Source organism: Populus trichocarpa, chromosome 6 (genome assembly GCF_000002775.5).
Source record: "Populus trichocarpa isolate Nisqually-1 chromosome 6, P.trichocarpa_v4.1, whole genome shotgun sequence".
Taxonomy (NCBI): Eukaryota; Viridiplantae; Streptophyta; class Magnoliopsida; order Malpighiales; family Salicaceae; genus Populus; species Populus trichocarpa.
This window is the reverse complement of record NC_037290.2, coordinates 22,732,012-22,748,934: the sequence shown is the minus strand read 5'-3', so window position 1 is coordinate 22,748,934 and position 16,923 is coordinate 22,732,012. Positions and strand designations below refer to the sequence as shown.

The window sequence follows — 16,923 nt, the reverse complement described above, 5'->3', positions numbered from 1 at the left end:
CAGCAATTTTATCAATAGCAACAACCACCATAAACATAGCCGAGTGAGCACGGACGAGGACTCGATCAAAGTATCCTATCCAAGGAGTGTTCTCTCCACGTATCCCAAGTTTTTTTATTGGATAATTCACTTTATATAGATTCTGGTTGGGATTGTGTTTTCAAAAACATGGTTCGCATCTGAAGCCATGATTTTAACAAAATCATAAAATTTTAATTTTAATTTTAATTTTATCTCCTTGTTAATAAAATATAACTAAATATTACAACTCACAGGCTCAAAGTGTACTCTTCTAAAAACATAGTTTTAAAAGAGTTACTAAACACCTACTTTTAACCTACAAACACTTGGATCTGTTTATTATTGTGCTTTTTATTACTGTATTTTTTTATGTTTTATGAATAATTTTAATATACTAATATAAAAATAAATAGAAATTAAATTATTTTGAATATATTTTCAAATAAAAATTTTAAAAAATAAAAAAATATAACACTTTAAAAAAACAATCTCACCAATGCCATAAAGCACCATACTACCAGCACACTCATGACTATTCTCTGACATTACTACGATCAATGCTACAATACCGCAACTATAAGGATTTTTCATGAATAACTAAAACAAGAATACAACAATGATAAACAACTAAAGGATGAACTTTCTGTTGTAAATGAAAATCTTAGAACGAAAATGCACTTGTTAAATCATCTTGCGACAAACCTTGGTACCAAAAAAAGGACACAATTTTGGAAGCTATAAATAGCAAAATACCAAATTAAATCTTGGTTTGTAAAAGTAGGCTACAAAAAGCGACTCTTCATAGATAGTCGAGGCTAGGAAGCAACCGTACTCGACATTTATGCTAATGCTACTGGAATCTCGATATTGGTTGTCATCACTGGTGGAGCAACATACTCTTCTTCTTCCTTGGGAGGATGGATGGTGACCAGATCAGGTAGTGGAGTCATTGGCCCCACCTTGCCCTTAGGATCCCAGTCAAGCATGATCTTGACCTTGATACCAAGCACTCCCTGTTAAATGTGGTTACAGAGAGAACAGAAACCCAATGAGATACAAGAAAACAAGCCAAGAACAAATGGAGACAAACAATGAGCAACTGCAATCCACGAGAGAAACATACGAGGCTACTGACCTGTCTAAGAAGAACATGCCTAACAGCTGCATCAATATATTCTTTAACAGGTTGGCCAGAGGATATCATGTACCCATCCTTAAATTTCATGGATTTGGCACGCTGTGCCCTAAGCTTTCCACTCACAATAACCTGAGAGAGAGATTACACGAGAATCAAACTTGCAAAGATTTGCTCGTAGAATGCAAACAATAGAAGAAAAGAAATGCAAGAAAACTTTGGAGCATACCTCACATCCTTTTGCCCCACTCTCCATTACAAATCTCAGGACACCATAGCAAGCCCTGTGAACATGTAGAAAATTCAACCACAAACTCCAAAAGGGACAAAAAATGCAATTTAAACAGAAATAGAAGCATAACAAGTGCCTTGAGACATGAGGTGTGAAAAAAAAAACCATGCCCCTCACTAGTTTCGATAACCCAAACAAATCATAAAAAACATAAGCACCCTAAATTCAAAGACAGGTTTGATATGAAACCCCCTAGGCTAATCTAGTATAACAGGGGAGAAGAGAAGACAATGCTCATATGTTAAGCACAAAGAAAAGTAAAAAGGCAACATAGCAAATTCATGACGGAACCGTGTGATGTGTGAGGTCACTCTTCATGCATCATGCATCTTTATCTGACTTTCATATAGATAAAACACCACTGATGTAGAAGACTCTTCTAAACTCCAGGCCCTTAAATTGCAGAGCAAGAAGCCAGGCAAACTCAAAACAATTTTCTTGAGCATTGTTAGGAACCTTAAATGGATGCCATTCCTATGCTGCATGATTCTCCAAATAAAAGCTTATTCGTGCAATGTGACATTTACCATCCAAAATCTAATGCAAGGAAAGACATCCATATTCCTTGTACACTAAGGAAATAGATGGCAAGACCAAATATTGTCATCCTCCGACACGAGATGGAGATTTGTACAAACCAACTCGCTATAAAGATGACTTCATCAAAACAAAATAGTTAATACATAACACTACACCATATAACTAGAAACATCAAAATTCATAACATAAATATGATATATGCAATATAAATGATGCTACTGTAGATAAAAAAAAGTATACATGCAAACCTAATGCTATGTGCTTATTCATAAAATGTAACATCTACCATCCAAAATCTGGAGCAAGGAATGACAGCCATGTCCTTGGATACAAAGAAAATTGATGGCAACCCTAAATATTGTCATCCTCCGACACGAGAAGGAGATTTGTGCAAACCAACTCGCTATAAAGATGACTTTGTCAAGACAAAATTGTTAATACATAACACCACAGCATATAACTAGAAACATAAAAATTCATAGCATAAATATGATATATGCAATATAAATGATGCTACTGTAGATAAAAAGTATACATGCAAACTAATGTTATATGCTTATTCATAAAATGTAACATCTACCATCCAAAATCTGGAGCAAGGAATGACAGTCATGTTCCTTGGATACAAAGAAAATAGATGGCAACCCTTAATATTGTCATCCTCCGACACGAGAAGGAGATTTGTGCAAACCAACTCGCTATAAAGAAGACTTTGTCAAGACAAAAATGTTAATACATAATACTATATCATGTATAATTAAAAACATAAAAACTCATAGCATAAATATGATATATGCAATATAAATGATGCTACTGTAGACAAAAAGTAAACATGCAAACATAATGCTATGTGCTTATTCATAAAATGTAACATCTACCATCCAAAATCTGAAGCAAGGAATGACAGTCATGTTCCTTGGATACAAAGAAAATAGATGGCAACCCTTAATATTGTCATCCTCCGACACGAGAAGGAGATTTGTGCAAACCAACTCGCTATAAAGATGACTTCGCGAGCACAAAATAATTAATATATAATACTAAACCATATAATTCGAAACATCAGAATTCATAACATTACAGAACATGAAAACACCAACAGTCAATTATCATGTATGCTGATATGCAAACCAATGCAAAGAAACTGAATAACAATCACCTAATAACAAATCAACCAATCTAGATAACATTGCAATATACCTGCGAACAGCAAGGCCTCCAAGAAGCTTGTAACGAAGAGACTCAGCCTGAGCAATGGCACAGAGACCCCTGTTGTTAACTTTCTCAGCATAGAGCTCCACACCATTCTCAGGAAACTTAAAACGTTTCTGAACAACAGAAGTCAGCTCCCTGATCCTCCTTCCCTTCTCACCTAAAACATACACAAAAGAGTTGAAAGAAAATTAAATCCGTTAAATTATATAAAAAATTATTTATTGATTACGAAAAAACCTCAAAAACAGAATGTATTGGCTAGAATCAATTGTGGAAATACAGAATAAACAAAAATATGGAAGAATATGTGAATTGAGGGACCATATGATTTAATTATCGTCAATTACATCAACTATGAATTTGGTTAAAAAGTATACTAATTTGTATAGCGAGATAAAAATAACAAAAAATATTGAGCTAGCCGACACACAACAGCAATTGAAGAATACAGTGTATGGAATCAATCGTTATGGTCTCCAAATACCATCATGAGCTCCTAAGAAAAAAGCCGCATCCTCAACAAGATTAAAACCAATTTTGACAACAATTAAGGCATCAAAAAGCATCTATCTTCCCTTGTCTTGCATTCAAGCTACGAATCTTTTCATCCATTTTTCAACATCTAAAGGCTAAAGAAACAGAGTAACACTCACTCATATAATAATAATAGTAAAAAATAATTCATTTACCAAGAACATTTTGAGTACGAGTAGCCCTGATGATGATCTCAGTGCGCATCGGAGTAACCCTAACTTCAACACCAGAGTATCCATCCTCAGCCAATTCTCTGGTCAATACCTCATTCAGCTCTGCGTAGAAAACTCCATCCGCAACAAACTGAAAAATAATAAAAATAAGTAAAAAATTACATGAAAAATAACAGTAGATCTTATTTAATAATTAATTGATAGAGAACTGAAGAGCAGAGAAGGAAATTGGAAATTACTTTGCGCTTCTTACTGATTTGGGTAGCCATGATTGGGAGAAACTGGAGATTTAAGAAGCAACGGCGCTTTTCAGAGTGAACTGCTTTAGGCTAAGCGCAGAAAACCCTAATATTTGAGTGGAAGTAGAAATGGAAGCGTACTTGTGTATAAAAAGGGCTAGGGTTTTTTGCGATCTCATTAGACGGTGGTTGGTATTGTCGTTTTGATCTAAAAAGCAAATTGTGGGCCTAGATCCCTGGACTAGATAGAGACGTTGTTAGGCCCAGATGAGATTGGGAAAGCTTACGAACCATTTGTTTTCTTGGAGAATTATTTTTAGGAGTCTAGCGTCGTAAAATTGATTTAAAATTTAAAAAAAAAAAAAAAAAAGTTAAAATCCCTAGCATTGTTAATGCTCTAAAGGTAATCACGGGAGGCGGCTCAATGATAAACCTTAGGATCTTCTTCTATTCATAAGATACCAAATTCAACACATGATAGTATTTTATTGTCGCCACCACGAAATCCAAAACTCATGAAATATAAATTTTTATATATTCTAAAAGTTGAGATTTATAATGTGTCCAAGATAATTAAGATTATTAAAATTTTATATATACCCGACTTTTGAGGGTGTACAGCTACCACCATCATGTTCCACGACACAAGTAATTGCAGAATTTTTTTTGTAAAAATTCATCTCAAAAATATTTTTTTTATTATACTTAATCGTGTTCACCTGAGAAATGGGATTATCTAATAGTGCACTGATCTGATGTGATAAATAAACGGATATTATGGTAGTGTTTCTTAATGACTGAAGAAACCATGGAAAATGATAAGAATTATGATAGGTTTTGCCCATCCCAAAATACATAAAAATTTATTTGTTTTCCTCTCTGCATAAATAAAGACTAGGAATATTCCAGTCGACCCCAATAAGCAATCAATCTACAAAGGGTCTGGAATCAATGATTTGTTTCCTGTATGGATTGTATCAAGTACATTGTGCTCTAAACACACAGCATGTGGACACTAGCCTTGCACACCACATTACAGAACATAATTCCTATTAAAAAAAAAAAAAAAGGTCTCCATTTACCAAGACCACAACTGTAGTCAACATGGGGAAATCATATACTAAACCGTTATTCTCAGATTATACCTCAAAAATCCTTGATGCATGGGAAGAAAGAGCGCAAGTTAGTTGCTTCCAGCTTGTTTCTCTTTAAGGCTGCTTAATATCGACAATGTCCGCCTTAATAATCACACATACTAGAAGTCTGAATGATACAAACAAACTAAGCTTGAATGAGTTATGGGGGTACGGCAGAGTGGGCACTCAGGCTTCTCATTGCACCATTCCATAATGCAATTCCTACACCAAAACAGCATGTCACAAATTAGACGATAATGGCTCCTTAAAACGAGTATGAAACACGGGGAACGAGAGCCAAGAAAAAAAAAAAAAGAGATGAGTTGGATAGAGTACCAGCAGAACACATGACCACAAGCTGTAGCGGTTGGGTATTGCCGATTACTCAAGCAGAGTGTGCATTTGCTGCTGCTTATTGCATTAGACTGGTCATACACAAACAGCAGTAAAATAGGGTTAACATCTAATACCAAATAGATTAAACAGAACAAAACGGGAAATTTTTGGGATGATTTGGCTCTACAAATGGCGGAAAGTTTATGGTAAGCAAGTGAATCAACCTCCTCATATGGCATACATATTACATAAGTGTTGTCAAAACTCCTGTTTTGTTAAACAAAGGAAGTAGACAAACAAACACTAATAAGGGTTGCAAAGTGAGATGCCTCGGCTAAGGGCACTGGTTCCATAACCCTGCCACTTGCATGAATATGATGCCTTGTTTTTCCAAAATATTTCTCTCACCAGAAAAATAGCTTAAACAAGATAAGCAAAATACAAAATTCAGTGAGAAAATTAGAAAATGTACCTCTGAAGTTGACGTGGAATCTGATACCCAATTCCCATTGCCAGCCTCCAAAGGTATCAAATTGCCTTCTTCATTCAAGACAGGCAAACCACGTCCTATAAACCCATGAGGAGATGAGTTGGATTGTAGTAGATTAGCAAAGGTCACACATGAGGTAATAGATGCAGCAAAACAATTCACTTTTGGAGAATTATTTTTTTTAAAAAAAAAAAAAACATAGCAGTAAATGCATCTTCATCAAATTGCAATCAAAATTTAGGTTTTATGTTTATAGGCACTTCATACAAAAAAACTGAATTGATATCTTCGCTGTGGAAATAAGTTGAGAATACAAATTTCATGTTTCTACAATATCTACTGCAGTTGTAGTTTGTGTGGTTTTCCTGTTGAACCTGGTAATGAAAGGAAAGATTTAACCAAGATATTGTATTGAAAATTCAAAATTGGATACCTTTTGCATGTTGCACAAACATGAAGAGGCAGCAATTGTCTTGAAGAATGAAGTTATCGGGTTACCAGAACATGATTTTTATGCAATAACAGACAATGAATGTTATTTAAAATTGATTACCTGCAGTTTGGTGGGACACCAAGGATGTCTGATGAACTGAACTTGCAATAGAAGATAAATTGCTGCGGCGGAGACCTTCAGCAGCAATGATACACAGCTGAATGAGAAGGAACACACCAAGTATTTGGTATCTGTACCAAGGCCAATTCAAATTGTTCAAACATTAACCATTAAATGTTTATGGGTTGGCATGCAAGACCAGAAAAAATGATGTCTTGTAGCAAGCTAGAAATGAGGAGGTGTGAATAAACACACACACACAGGGAGATTAAAGGTGTGATTACTGGTTAGGAGAAAGTACAGAACTCCATACCTAGGCCTTTGATTGGATGGTTTCCCAATAAATACATAACGTATACCAGATGCACGTTTGGATATATGATAATACATGCCTGCAAAGAAAAAAAAAGGGGGGGGGGGATAGACGACAAGATGAATACTAACTGAAAAAAAAATTCATAAACTTTTACTGCAATATACGAATCTCTGACACATGGAATCACCTTCAAAGTAGAAGAACATAAGGTTTGTGCGAAGAACCAATTGCAGAAATTCACGAGCTACAGGAAGTACCTAAACATAACAGAAGAAAAAAATTATGTTTTACAGAAGGTGTTCAGTTCACAACACTAATTTGATGGGTGCAATTGTGGACTTGTGTTGCAAGTCATCAAGGATATAAAAAAATAAAAACAGAGAGGAAATTTTTTGCGTTGCACAAGGTGTTCACGGAACCAATTTGATGGGAGCAGTAATGAACTTGTGATGCAAATCATGAAGGGAGAAAAGGAACAAGGAAAAAGGTTTCAGAAAAGGAATCATGGAAATTACAGACATTAAGTAAATAACTTATTATGAACCCTTCAAAACAAATCAAAACTTCATCCAAAAAATATTCATATCCTCGATATTGCGCCAGAAAACTGAAAGAGCACATTTAAGCTTGCATGACCAAGGTTAATTGAGGATAAATATACCGTAGGCCATCTTTGAATTGCTTGCATCCGTATTCCATTAAATTTCTGCCTCAACCTTGATAGTACAGAAACAGATGTCCCAGAAGAAGATGAAGATGGTAATTCAATTATTATGGGGGATTGAGCTTGACTGGTCCCTGAAGCGATGTCTCTATAAGGCTCATCAGACAGAGAATCATCAAGTGCGATGGCACGGGACGCAACTCTTGAACTGTAGAAAAGATGCTAGTTTCTCACATAAAAATGTTTAGTTATGAGTATGAAATATAGTAGATAAAGGATGGGTGGGGGGGTTTTCACCTAATTCTTTCTGCAATATAAGGAACAGCCGTCTGATATACAATGAAAAGAGCACGCCTCGCTGGTGTTGGGGCAAGTCCGTGCGGCCCTGCAACCTGGAAAAACAAATTCTGTTATCAACAGAGAAGTGGACATAACTAAAAATCTTATAGAATTCCCCCAAAATTTAAAAGACCAAAAAAGCAGTAGCACTGTTTAGATAGGTCCACAATTATGACCAACTGCTCTTGCAGTCACTTTCTAATCATACAATTACTAGACCTAAAAATAGAATTAGAAATGTGTGGTCAAGGATCAACCTTTTTAAGGAAATTCACAATGATGCATAAACAATACAGGTTATAAAGCTATAAATTAAAATCTTCAAAACAATGATAAATACCTGAGTAACGTCACAATACTCTTCACCAAGGGTTTGCTGTCCTGAACCTGTTGTCAACACATAATATAGCATTTGCCCTAAAAGCTTTGCCTGCAAAACAAAATAAAACAACAACACTCTCAATTAAATGTACTTAGAACTGTAAATTGTTTGATTAATTAAAAAGGAAATGACTAATAATAACCTCATTCTGGTAAGCTACAGCAACTCTTGTACCTATAGACACATTTAGATTAAAAAAAAAAACAGAGAAAGAGAGAGAGAGAGAGAGAGAGAGAGAGAGAGAGAGAGTTATTAGTCGTAAAATTGGAATTGAATTGAAGAGGTAAAGATTAATTAAATTAGAGAGAGACCAAAGAGGTGACGAATGGCGTCGCGGCAAGCGTCGTAAATAAAGGAAGCGTACTGGTCATCTTTCTCGGCGGCTCTCATTATTTCTGGCTGAGCAGCTAGCGGAAACCGCCGTGGTTCGTTGCTAGTTGTGGTGGTCGAGGAAGTAGTCCGACCGGATTCTCCACTGGGCCCAGGGTCATTGCTCGAACCGGAGGATTGTCCGTGCCTTCTCATTCCCATATTTAATTTTTCGCTTTTTTCTCTCAGATTTTTTATAAACTATTATTGAGTACAAAGAGAACTGAGAGGATAATAAAGGAGCTTGAAATAATCAAATTGGCCTTTGGGATTTGGATCATCAAGAACAGCATACGACGTCGTTTCATGACCACATAAATTCTGAAAATCTAAAAATAAAATACGCCGTTGCCGGGGATCGAACCCGGGTCACCCGCGTGACAGGCGGGAATACTTACCACTATACTACAACGACTTTGTTGTGCGTTTTAATAGTTTTATAGTATCTATTATTAACACCAACAAAGTTAAGCCAAGGCAATTGGATAACTTTCGATTGGTCAAGAAGCCCTTGCCTTATCTCCACCAAACTATAATAGCAATCCATAGATATGGATATAACAGGAAAAAAAACGGTCACAGGACCATGTCTGTGTCATCGACAACAGCAGCTGTGTATATTTCCCGGCAAAATTTCTGTAATGGGGCGTGCAAAAATGGCAATGTATTCTTAACATCGGTCTCATTTGCATCGAAACAACGTAGATTTTATATTAGAAGCTCTAGCGATGGAGCAGCCGAGACTGCAGCAACTGAGGTAGAAGATTCAGAGAATTACATTGAAGTTCCAGGAGGGCCTCCGTCTTTGATTTCTGCTCTTAATGTGGAGAGAGCTCTTCGTGGCATACGTAAATATTACAACCCAATATATATATATATATATGCGCTTTTAATTTGATAAGACAACATATTATTTTGCGTCTGATAGTAAAGAATGAGTTTGGAATGCAGCGATTACAGATGTGGATCACTATGGCAGACTTGGGATCCAAAGAAGATCTTCATATGAAGAGGTCTCCAATAATGTTGTTAACTTAGTTTTATGGGTCTATTTTATTTAATTTAGTAAAATCTCTCGTTTTCTCTGTTTCTTATTCAACAGGTTACGGTTGCATATAAAAACAAGGTCGATGAGCTCCTGAATCAGGGGCTTGATGAAGCAGAAGTCAGGGAAAAAATGGAACTTCTAAAAGTTAATATTACCTGATGACATTTTTCTTCTTTTAATTTATGGGAAATTGTGAATCATTCTTTCTGTCCATTCTTAATTAGGAATCCTACACAATTTTATCCTCTAGAGATGAGAGAAGAATGTACGATTGGAGCTTGGTCAGGAGTGAGAAACCAGAAAGATACATGTGGCCTTATGAAGTTGACTTTACACCAACTGCACCTCCTCCGCCACAGGTACCTACCTAACTAAAATATTGTCTCCTCCGCCGCGGGATAATACTTGTTATTATTGGCTCTTCTTTTAGCTGCAAGGCCTGTATAATATCAAGTAATATCAACCTTTCAGGTTTTTGTGGCAGTCAAGATTTAGGTTATCCTCCAGAGCTCTGATACATATATCATGGATAACCAACAATTTTCTTCAAGTTCTTTGAATGATTGAGGCACATTAGGCCCTTAAAATGTCTAAACTCTGAGTTTTGCTGTCAGGGTTTCTCTGTTCCAAATCCAATGAGTTGTTGAAACTTGAAACTCCATCGGTGCCTCTATTAGGATGTGGCAGTGGTGCCAGAAATTGAAGAATAGCTTTATAAAACTTCAAATTTAGATCATAAATTCAATTTCCATCCTTTTACACGATCCATAAATTTCTCCACGGTGATCAAATGACTTGTGTTGCAGGAACCAGAGGATGAGGGACCGACAAGATTGGTGGGATACTTTGCACTGGCATGGTTAGTCCTAGCCGTCACGTTATCCGTTACCCTCAACAGATAAATTTGTATGTAGCACTGTTTAATGATTTATAAACAATCTGGATTCATTATCAAATATCAACTATCCTCGTAATAAGCTCCCTTTAAGGTGTAGTTATATGAAATTATGAATAGATATATACACAAATTTATTCATGTCTGATTATGATTATCATTAACGCTATTAATATCCTGTTTTACACTGTTTGACTATTACTATTATATTACATTTTATAATCATATAAAACACTAAAGGGTGTGGGTTTTTCACGATAATTTTTTATAAAAATTAAAATTATCTGATCCGTAACAGAACACAAATGATATAATATGCTAAAAAAAATTAAAAGGCATGATATTTTTTCTATAATTGTACTTTATAGTCTCTCACAGTTTAAAAACTGTGATTAAAACAATGTTTGTTTTTTTATTTTATTTATTTTAATGTTTTTTCACTTCAAAGTTTATGTTTGCTCTTTCTTGAAAGTAAAGATTTTGATAAAATTGTAGAACTTGATTGTTCAATTTATTTTTAATTTTAATTTTTTAATATTTATTGACATTCATTTTGTTAAACACATGTATCGATTTTTAAATTTATAATTTATTTTTTAGTAATAAAAAAGCATTAAAAATACCTGCCATTATTGTTTTGCATTGTAAAAAAATAAATAATCCAGCTCACATCAAGCTCGAGAACCCTGACGAGTATTAACATAATCTAAAAGGTCAATATCTTACTCACTTGGGTTTGGAAGCGTCAAAGTACAAACAAAAGGTGGGTCAAATATGGGCTGAGTACAAAACATCTTAGCATAGCCCATTAAACAACGGGACCGCTTCTCTTCTTATCTCTTCTCCTGGGGTGGGTGGGAGGAAGGTGTTAGATGGTTTTTGGTAATGGTTAAAAAATAGAAATTATTTTTAATATTTTTTATTGTATTGATAAATTGTTTAGTAGAGAGAGAGAGAGAGTAATCATTTTATTAGCAATTAATAATGATTAGTAAACTAGGAATATAAAATTATTTGGGATTTTTTTAAAAGGGTTAAATTTTAACTTCCATGATTTGAGGGCAAGAATGTAAATCTAACTGGGGAAATCACTACTTCTCCCTAACAATTCATACTCTAGAAGCTTAATTTCACAACATTAAGTTTTAACCTTGATTACCAATACTAAACACGACCTTAATTTAAGAAGATATTCAATGTAAAAACAATGATACATCAATCAACATTTGCTGCTTAGAGATTAGGTGTGTTCATTATTAAAGAATATATCTATCCATTTGTAGTTTCCTTTTCTTTGTTGTAATTTGAATATTTATACGTTCCTTGTATCCGTCCTCTTCCACTTCACATCAATCAACCAGGACTTCAAGCATAGATTGCACTTGATTTCTAGGCTTTGCCATCGGTAATTTCTTTTTCAAAGTTAAAAAAGAATGTTAAGAAAAAAAATCTGACTCCCGAGTCATTGATTTAATTAATAATTTAAATAACATGATTAAAAAAATATAATAATAATAATAATAAAGAAACAAACAAACAAAATGACAGTGAAAAAAAGTTAAAAGAACTCGATATGAGTCAACCCGAATTAATAAACAACTAAATGATGAAGGATAAAATAAAAAATAAAAAAGACAACAAAAAAAACCCAAGTTAAACCGGGTTAACTCCCAAACTTCGTGACCATGGACATAAGATTGGCATGATATCATAAAAAAAGCATAGGAAAAAACATTTGAATACCAATTTCAATAAATTAAATGAGAACATGATAACTCTACAAAAAAAATGAAAAGAAAAAAGGTGACGCTTGACCTCTAACGAATTAAATGTTGAATGATGAAAATTAAAAAATATATATAATTTAAAAAGGTCCAAAATACTAGATCTGAGCGCACTCGAGTCAAGAAGCAAAATCTTTAACCCAGTCGTAGTACCAAGGTGAACACGTTCGAAAGCAAAACGCAAATTGCATAATATCATTAAGCTCGGTTATCCAACAATGTAATATTGAAGGATAAAAATAAAAAAAGCAATGAAAAAAAATATATGAGTCAGCCTGGGTTAAACACAAATCCCGCGACCATGAAAATAATGAAATCCTTGAACAAGTTCAATAAAGAAGTTTAATTCTCAACTAATTTAATTTTGAATGATGAAATCGTGAAAAAAATAATAATTTAGAAAACTTATAAAAGGAAAAAAGTTAGCAATAAAAAGAATAGTGATAAAATTTGATAGAAAAAAACTCACAAATGATGAAATTGTAAAAACAATAATCAAGATAATCCAATAGAAAGAAAAATAAAAAAAAGTACAAAAATCAATTTTCGATAAATCAAATTTTAAAGGATGAAAATGACATAATCCAATTTTTAAAAAAGGTCCCAAAGGAAATGGATTTTTTAAAAGGCAGCGCGCCAATTGAGGTAGAGAGAGGGAAAAAAAATCAAATTGGCGTCGAACCAGCGATAATGAAAATACACGCGCCACCTATACAGGTAGTCACCACCAAGACAAAACAGAAAACAACCTGGAAGGCTATTTTCTGCCACTGTAAAAACGTTTCATGTGCTACTTGAATACGATAGAGCAACATACATGCAGGCGGTAACGAAGCACGCACCAATCACCTTCTTTTTTTTATTGTTTTGTTGTTCAATAAAAAAATACCAATATACCTCTAATATACCACATGACAACCATACAAAAAACAAGAGGAAAGTTCTAATAAGCCCCAGAAGAGAATGCTAATTTTTTTCAAATTCTAAGGGCTACATAGTCTTTTTACTATGCTTAAAAAATTAAAAAAATACAATAAGCTCCTAGATTCAAGTTAACAGATCTTTTGCCTTTAAAAGCATTTAAATAATTCTATTGTGACATTATATGGAAAAAGACCAAGTTACCCCTAATTAAATCAATAATGACCTACGCACCTTGTGAAAATATTCATTTACCCCTTATAGAAAGCATTGTGTTTTATGGTTATAAGAGCAAACTTGTCCCCCCGCTATTCCAATGAATATTCTTTTTTTTTTTTTAGCTACATGACTTTTTCTACACGATTTTGTTTCTGTTAATACGACCAAAAAGGAGATTTCAGTTAGCACAAGCCCACAATCAATATGGACAATGCCCAACATAATCAAATATCTATTTTTTCAAGCTTTTTTTTTAATAATACCAATTAAACATGGTTTATATTTTTTTTTTAATTAGATGTCTTTGATCTTTCAACTAAAAACAATTACTACCGTAGAAATTTTACCTGCAATTCAAATCTATTTTCTGTGCATTTTAATTTTGTTTGGAGTTGTAGCTATTCTTAGGTTGGTTTTTGTATTGGTCTAGGGGGGAGATTTGGTAGAGAAAAGCAAATAACATGGAACTGCTATGATAGACCAATATACGATCTAATTTCATTTATTGTTCCGAGACAGGAATTCAATAGTCCGAGGAGAAATCATCGCTACCAGCTAAGATGTAACTCAATTCCTACCTCGCCCGAATCTGGAACCTCGGCAGCGCCAGTTTTTTTAACTAAGAATCGATCGAGAAAGTGAAACACCAGAGGCTTTTTCGGAATTTCTCTTTTGAAAAATGGAAATGACTATTCAAAATTTCACCTAGATTAAAAAAAATTGGCTTATGAAATTTTTATTATTAACGGCTCCCACACTTGAAAGCTTTCTAAAGTTTTCTTCACAATTTCACCTCTAATTGTAATTGTTTCCAATTCTTATTTATTTTTTAAAAAAGTTTTTAAATATATTGTTCTGTTATATATATATATATATATATATAAAAGTGACAATGCACAAGAATAATGGTTGCATTAAAACCACAATTCTGAATCATAGTTTTTATTTAAACTATTATTCTGAATAGCGATTATTCAACAATCATAATTACTAAAACCAATTCTTTACAAACTATATCATTTTCTTAAAACTTTTCAAAATGATGTAATTTTGTATTTACCTTGTTACAAAAAAAAATCGTTGTTTTGTTACCTAAAATTTAAAATTAATTTTTTTATATGTTTTCAGATCGTTTTGATGTACTGATATTAAAAATAATTTTTTAAAAAAATATTATTTTAATATATTTCTAAATAAAAATAACTTTCAATTATAAATCCACCCAAATTCAAAATCAAAATCACGTGTTGCTTTTTGATTCAGAACAATAGGAGAAATTTGTTACTTTTAGTGCTCGTTTAGCACTGCGGCTGCGAGTGACATTGATTATATACCACATATATTGATGTTTGATTTAGTTCAAAAGCAGAGTTTTCTTCGGGTGGAACCCACCATACTTGCAGCTCTGCCTCAAGTTTAACAAAACCAAAAAATTTCTGCTTCTGCCTGTGTTCCGTCTCTATGTGCAGAGTGAATAATTCACTCTGCAGAACTGTGCAAAGTGAGTTTTTAATTCACGCACTGTTCCCTTTTGAGTTTTTAATTCACTTTAAGTGAACAATGCAAAGTGAATTAAAAACTCACTTTGCATAGTTCGGCTTATCCATTGTTGATGGTCGGATCGGTTCAGCCTGAACCTAAATATATTGGACTGGATCCGACCCGGTAAAAAAAATCAATTTTTTTTTTAATTTTTAATTGTGTTTTATTTGAAAAACCAGTATTTAATATTATTCAATGACACTGCATCAATTAGAAAGGGATCGCATGATGGTATAGCATTTAAAGAATTTGATCGTAATCCCAATTTTGGAAACTATAGTCCTTGTCGGATGAATTTATATAAAGTATTATTTATTTCATGATGTAATCGCAGTAGTTAAATCTACAATGTTTAAATTAAAAACCACCAATATTAATATATATCTTTTTAGTTATTTTAAAACCTCAAATTGAAAAACATTCTTAACCAAACACATTAAATTATTTTTTGTTCAACCTCAATTTCAATCACAGTTTTAACCAAATATATATAAATAACAAACCAACTTCAACTAAAAATATTTTTATAAAATAATTTTTTTCAAAACACAACAACTAAAGCTATCTATAAAACCTACCACAGTACTACATATCAAAGACCTTGCCCGCCGCAAATGATTACTGCGAAGAAATATTTCTCTTATAATTTGCACCTAACGAGTAGCTATGTTCCCTATAAGTGACCTTAATCATGAATAATTTCTTAATATGATTTCTTCCGATAAAATAAAATTTTCTCAGTTATGGTAATGCAATGTAGAAGATTAATTTGGTTTTATAGTGAATCTCAAGACTCATTAAATCTTTTAATAAATAAAAAAGTAATGAAAAAAAACCACTCTAGCCATACTATATATATATATATATAAAAAAAAACTTCTCTTTTCCTCGCTGACACGAGGGTGAAGTAAGATCAAATATTTTTTGAAGTGATTCCAGAATCTGAACTCTATGATTATTCTGAGTGCCCGTCGTTAAGCTGAGTTACAAAGATTAGTGGTCCTTGTAGGGGACCTTGCGGGGTAAAGGGCTGGTCACGCTCACAAGTGTCATTGAAAGAAAAGTAAACACCACTGAAATTTCTCTTATTTGAGCCAGCAATTAGTACACCTTTCTTTTTTTTATTTAACAAAAAGGTCACTCTCTAGTTTTCTGGTCCTCGAACGATGGTATGACTGATAGATAGGGATTTCAGGGTTCGTCTCACCTACCCCCGTGTCTAAGTTAGGATTTGTGTACACTTTTTTTTTTATATATAAAGTTTTTGAAAATATGTAACTAGAAAATAATTTTCTAATTAATTTTCTCTTGTATATTAGGAATAGTTTTGAAAATATGTTACTAGAAAATATTGTTTTTCATATACTAGATTTTGTTTATTTACAGTGAATGAATTGGCATTGGAAAACAAATCTATTAAAAAAAATCTTGAAAACAAAATTACGCATGGCAGTGGTAGTTGGACAGCAGCAATGTTGATGAAAATGGTAGCAGTGGCACGGCGAAGTTGGTGTGGTTGCTGATGGTGGCAGCATTGGTTGGCGTGGATGGTTAGGTGTTGTCCAATAGAGGTGCCATGTCTTGACACTGTATTTGTCACCATCTTATACAACAAAGTGATCATCAATACCGTCTCTTTATACTATAGTTTTTTATTTCACCAAAAATCGTTATGTTGTGACTGATTTTTCAAAAATTGCGGTAAATGTACATTAAATAATATATATATATACCCTAATTTAATTAGATTATAGCATGCAATAAATAGATGAAGGAAAAT

The 16,923-nt window shown here is 33.5% G+C and overlaps 3 protein-coding genes and 1 non-coding gene across 6 annotated transcripts; 1 reads left to right on the top strand and 3 right to left on the bottom strand.

Moving 5' to 3' along the window:
• Positions 1-641: 641 nt before the first annotated feature.
• On the bottom strand, positions 642-4,319 carry LOC7491996 (40S ribosomal protein S3-1). 2 transcript variants are annotated; one of them, XM_052454060.1, is made up of 6 exons: positions 4,150-4,319; positions 3,893-4,040; positions 3,189-3,360; positions 1,386-1,440; positions 1,153-1,288; positions 642-1,034 (listed from the first exon to the last, which is right to left on the bottom strand). In XM_052454060.1, the coding sequence occupies exons 1-6, from the start codon at positions 4,177-4,179 to the stop codon at positions 1,000-1,002; spliced, it is 576 nt and encodes a 191-aa protein (XP_052310020.1). In that variant the 5' UTR covers positions 4,180-4,319; the 3' UTR covers positions 642-999. The 2 variants fall into 2 exon arrangements, with proteins under 2 accessions (XP_052310020.1, XP_002308530.1); XM_002308494.4 differs by having other exon boundaries at positions 1,157-1,288.
• Positions 4,320-4,965: 646 nt separating this feature from the next.
• LOC7492301 (peroxisome biogenesis factor 10) lies at positions 4,966-8,994 on the bottom strand. Its single transcript, XM_002308493.4, has 11 exons — positions 8,677-8,994; positions 8,508-8,539; positions 8,324-8,413; positions 7,942-8,036; positions 7,642-7,852; positions 7,168-7,237; positions 6,978-7,056; positions 6,665-6,795; positions 6,094-6,188; positions 5,622-5,710; positions 4,966-5,507 (listed from the first exon to the last, which is right to left on the bottom strand). The coding sequence occupies exons 1-11, from the start codon at positions 8,894-8,896 to the stop codon at positions 5,405-5,407; spliced, it is 1,215 nt and encodes a 404-aa protein (XP_002308529.2). The 5' UTR covers positions 8,897-8,994; the 3' UTR covers positions 4,966-5,404.
• An 83-nt stretch (positions 8,995-9,077) lies between these two features.
• On the bottom strand, positions 9,078-9,149 carry TRNAD-GUC (transfer RNA aspartic acid (anticodon GUC)). Its single transcript has one exon. It is a non-coding gene; the product is annotated as a tRNA-Asp (tRNA).
• A 131-nt stretch (positions 9,150-9,280) lies between these two features.
• LOC7491995 (NAD(P)H-quinone oxidoreductase subunit U, chloroplastic) lies at positions 9,281-10,818 on the top strand. Of its 2 annotated transcripts, none has more exons than XM_024603500.2 (5): positions 9,281-9,582; positions 9,686-9,747; positions 9,837-9,926; positions 10,007-10,141; positions 10,254-10,576. In XM_024603500.2, exons 1-5 carry the CDS (start codon positions 9,321-9,323, stop codon positions 10,275-10,277), a joined length of 573 nt encoding a protein of 190 aa, XP_024459268.1. In that variant the 5' UTR covers positions 9,281-9,320; the 3' UTR covers positions 10,278-10,576. The 2 variants fall into 2 exon arrangements, with proteins under 2 accessions (XP_024459268.1, XP_002309471.2); XM_002309435.4 differs by lacking the exon at positions 10,254-10,576 and adding an exon at positions 10,589-10,818 and having other exon boundaries at positions 9,284-9,582.
• Positions 10,819-16,923: the final 6,105 nt, after the last annotated feature.

What these genes read in the sequence shown, in the direction of transcription:
- LOC7491996 (XM_002308494.4), bottom strand. Translation starts at nt 4,179, where the DNA reads ATGGCTACCCAAATCAGTAAGAAGCGCAAA. An exon ending in TCGTACTCAAAATGTTCTTG is followed by an intron (nt 3,361 to 3,892) that starts GTAAATGAATTA and finishes TGTATGTTTTAG; the next exon opens with GTGAGAAGGGAAGGAGGATC. An exon ending in GGCATGTTCTTCTTAGACAG is followed by an intron (nt 1,035 to 1,156) that starts GTCAGTAGCCTC and finishes CACATTTAACAG; the next exon opens with GGAGTGCTTGGTATCAAGGT.
- LOC7491995 (XM_002309435.4), top strand. Translation starts at nt 9,321, where the DNA reads ATGTCTGTGTCATCGACAACAGCAGCTGTGTATATTTCCCGGCAAAAT. An exon ending in GAAGATCTTCATATGAAGAG is followed by an intron (nt 9,748 to 9,836) that starts GTCTCCAATAAT and finishes CTTATTCAACAG; the next exon opens with GTTACGGTTGCATATAAAAA. An exon ending in CTGCACCTCCTCCGCCACAG is followed by an intron (nt 10,142 to 10,588) that starts GTACCTACCTAA and finishes CTTGTGTTGCAG; the next exon opens with GAACCAGAGGATGAGGGACC.
- LOC7492301 (XM_002308493.4), bottom strand. Translation starts at nt 8,896, where the DNA reads ATGGGAATGAGAAGGCACGGACAATCCTCCGGTTCGAGCAATGACCCT. An exon ending in AGTATTGTGACGTTACTCAG is followed by an intron (nt 8,037 to 8,323) that starts GTATTTATCATT and finishes TTGTTTTTCCAG; the next exon opens with GTTGCAGGGCCGCACGGACT. An exon ending in ATTCCACGTCAACTTCAGAG is followed by an intron (nt 5,711 to 6,093) that starts GTACATTTTCTA and finishes GTGTATGACCAG; the next exon opens with TCTAATGCAATAAGCAGCAG.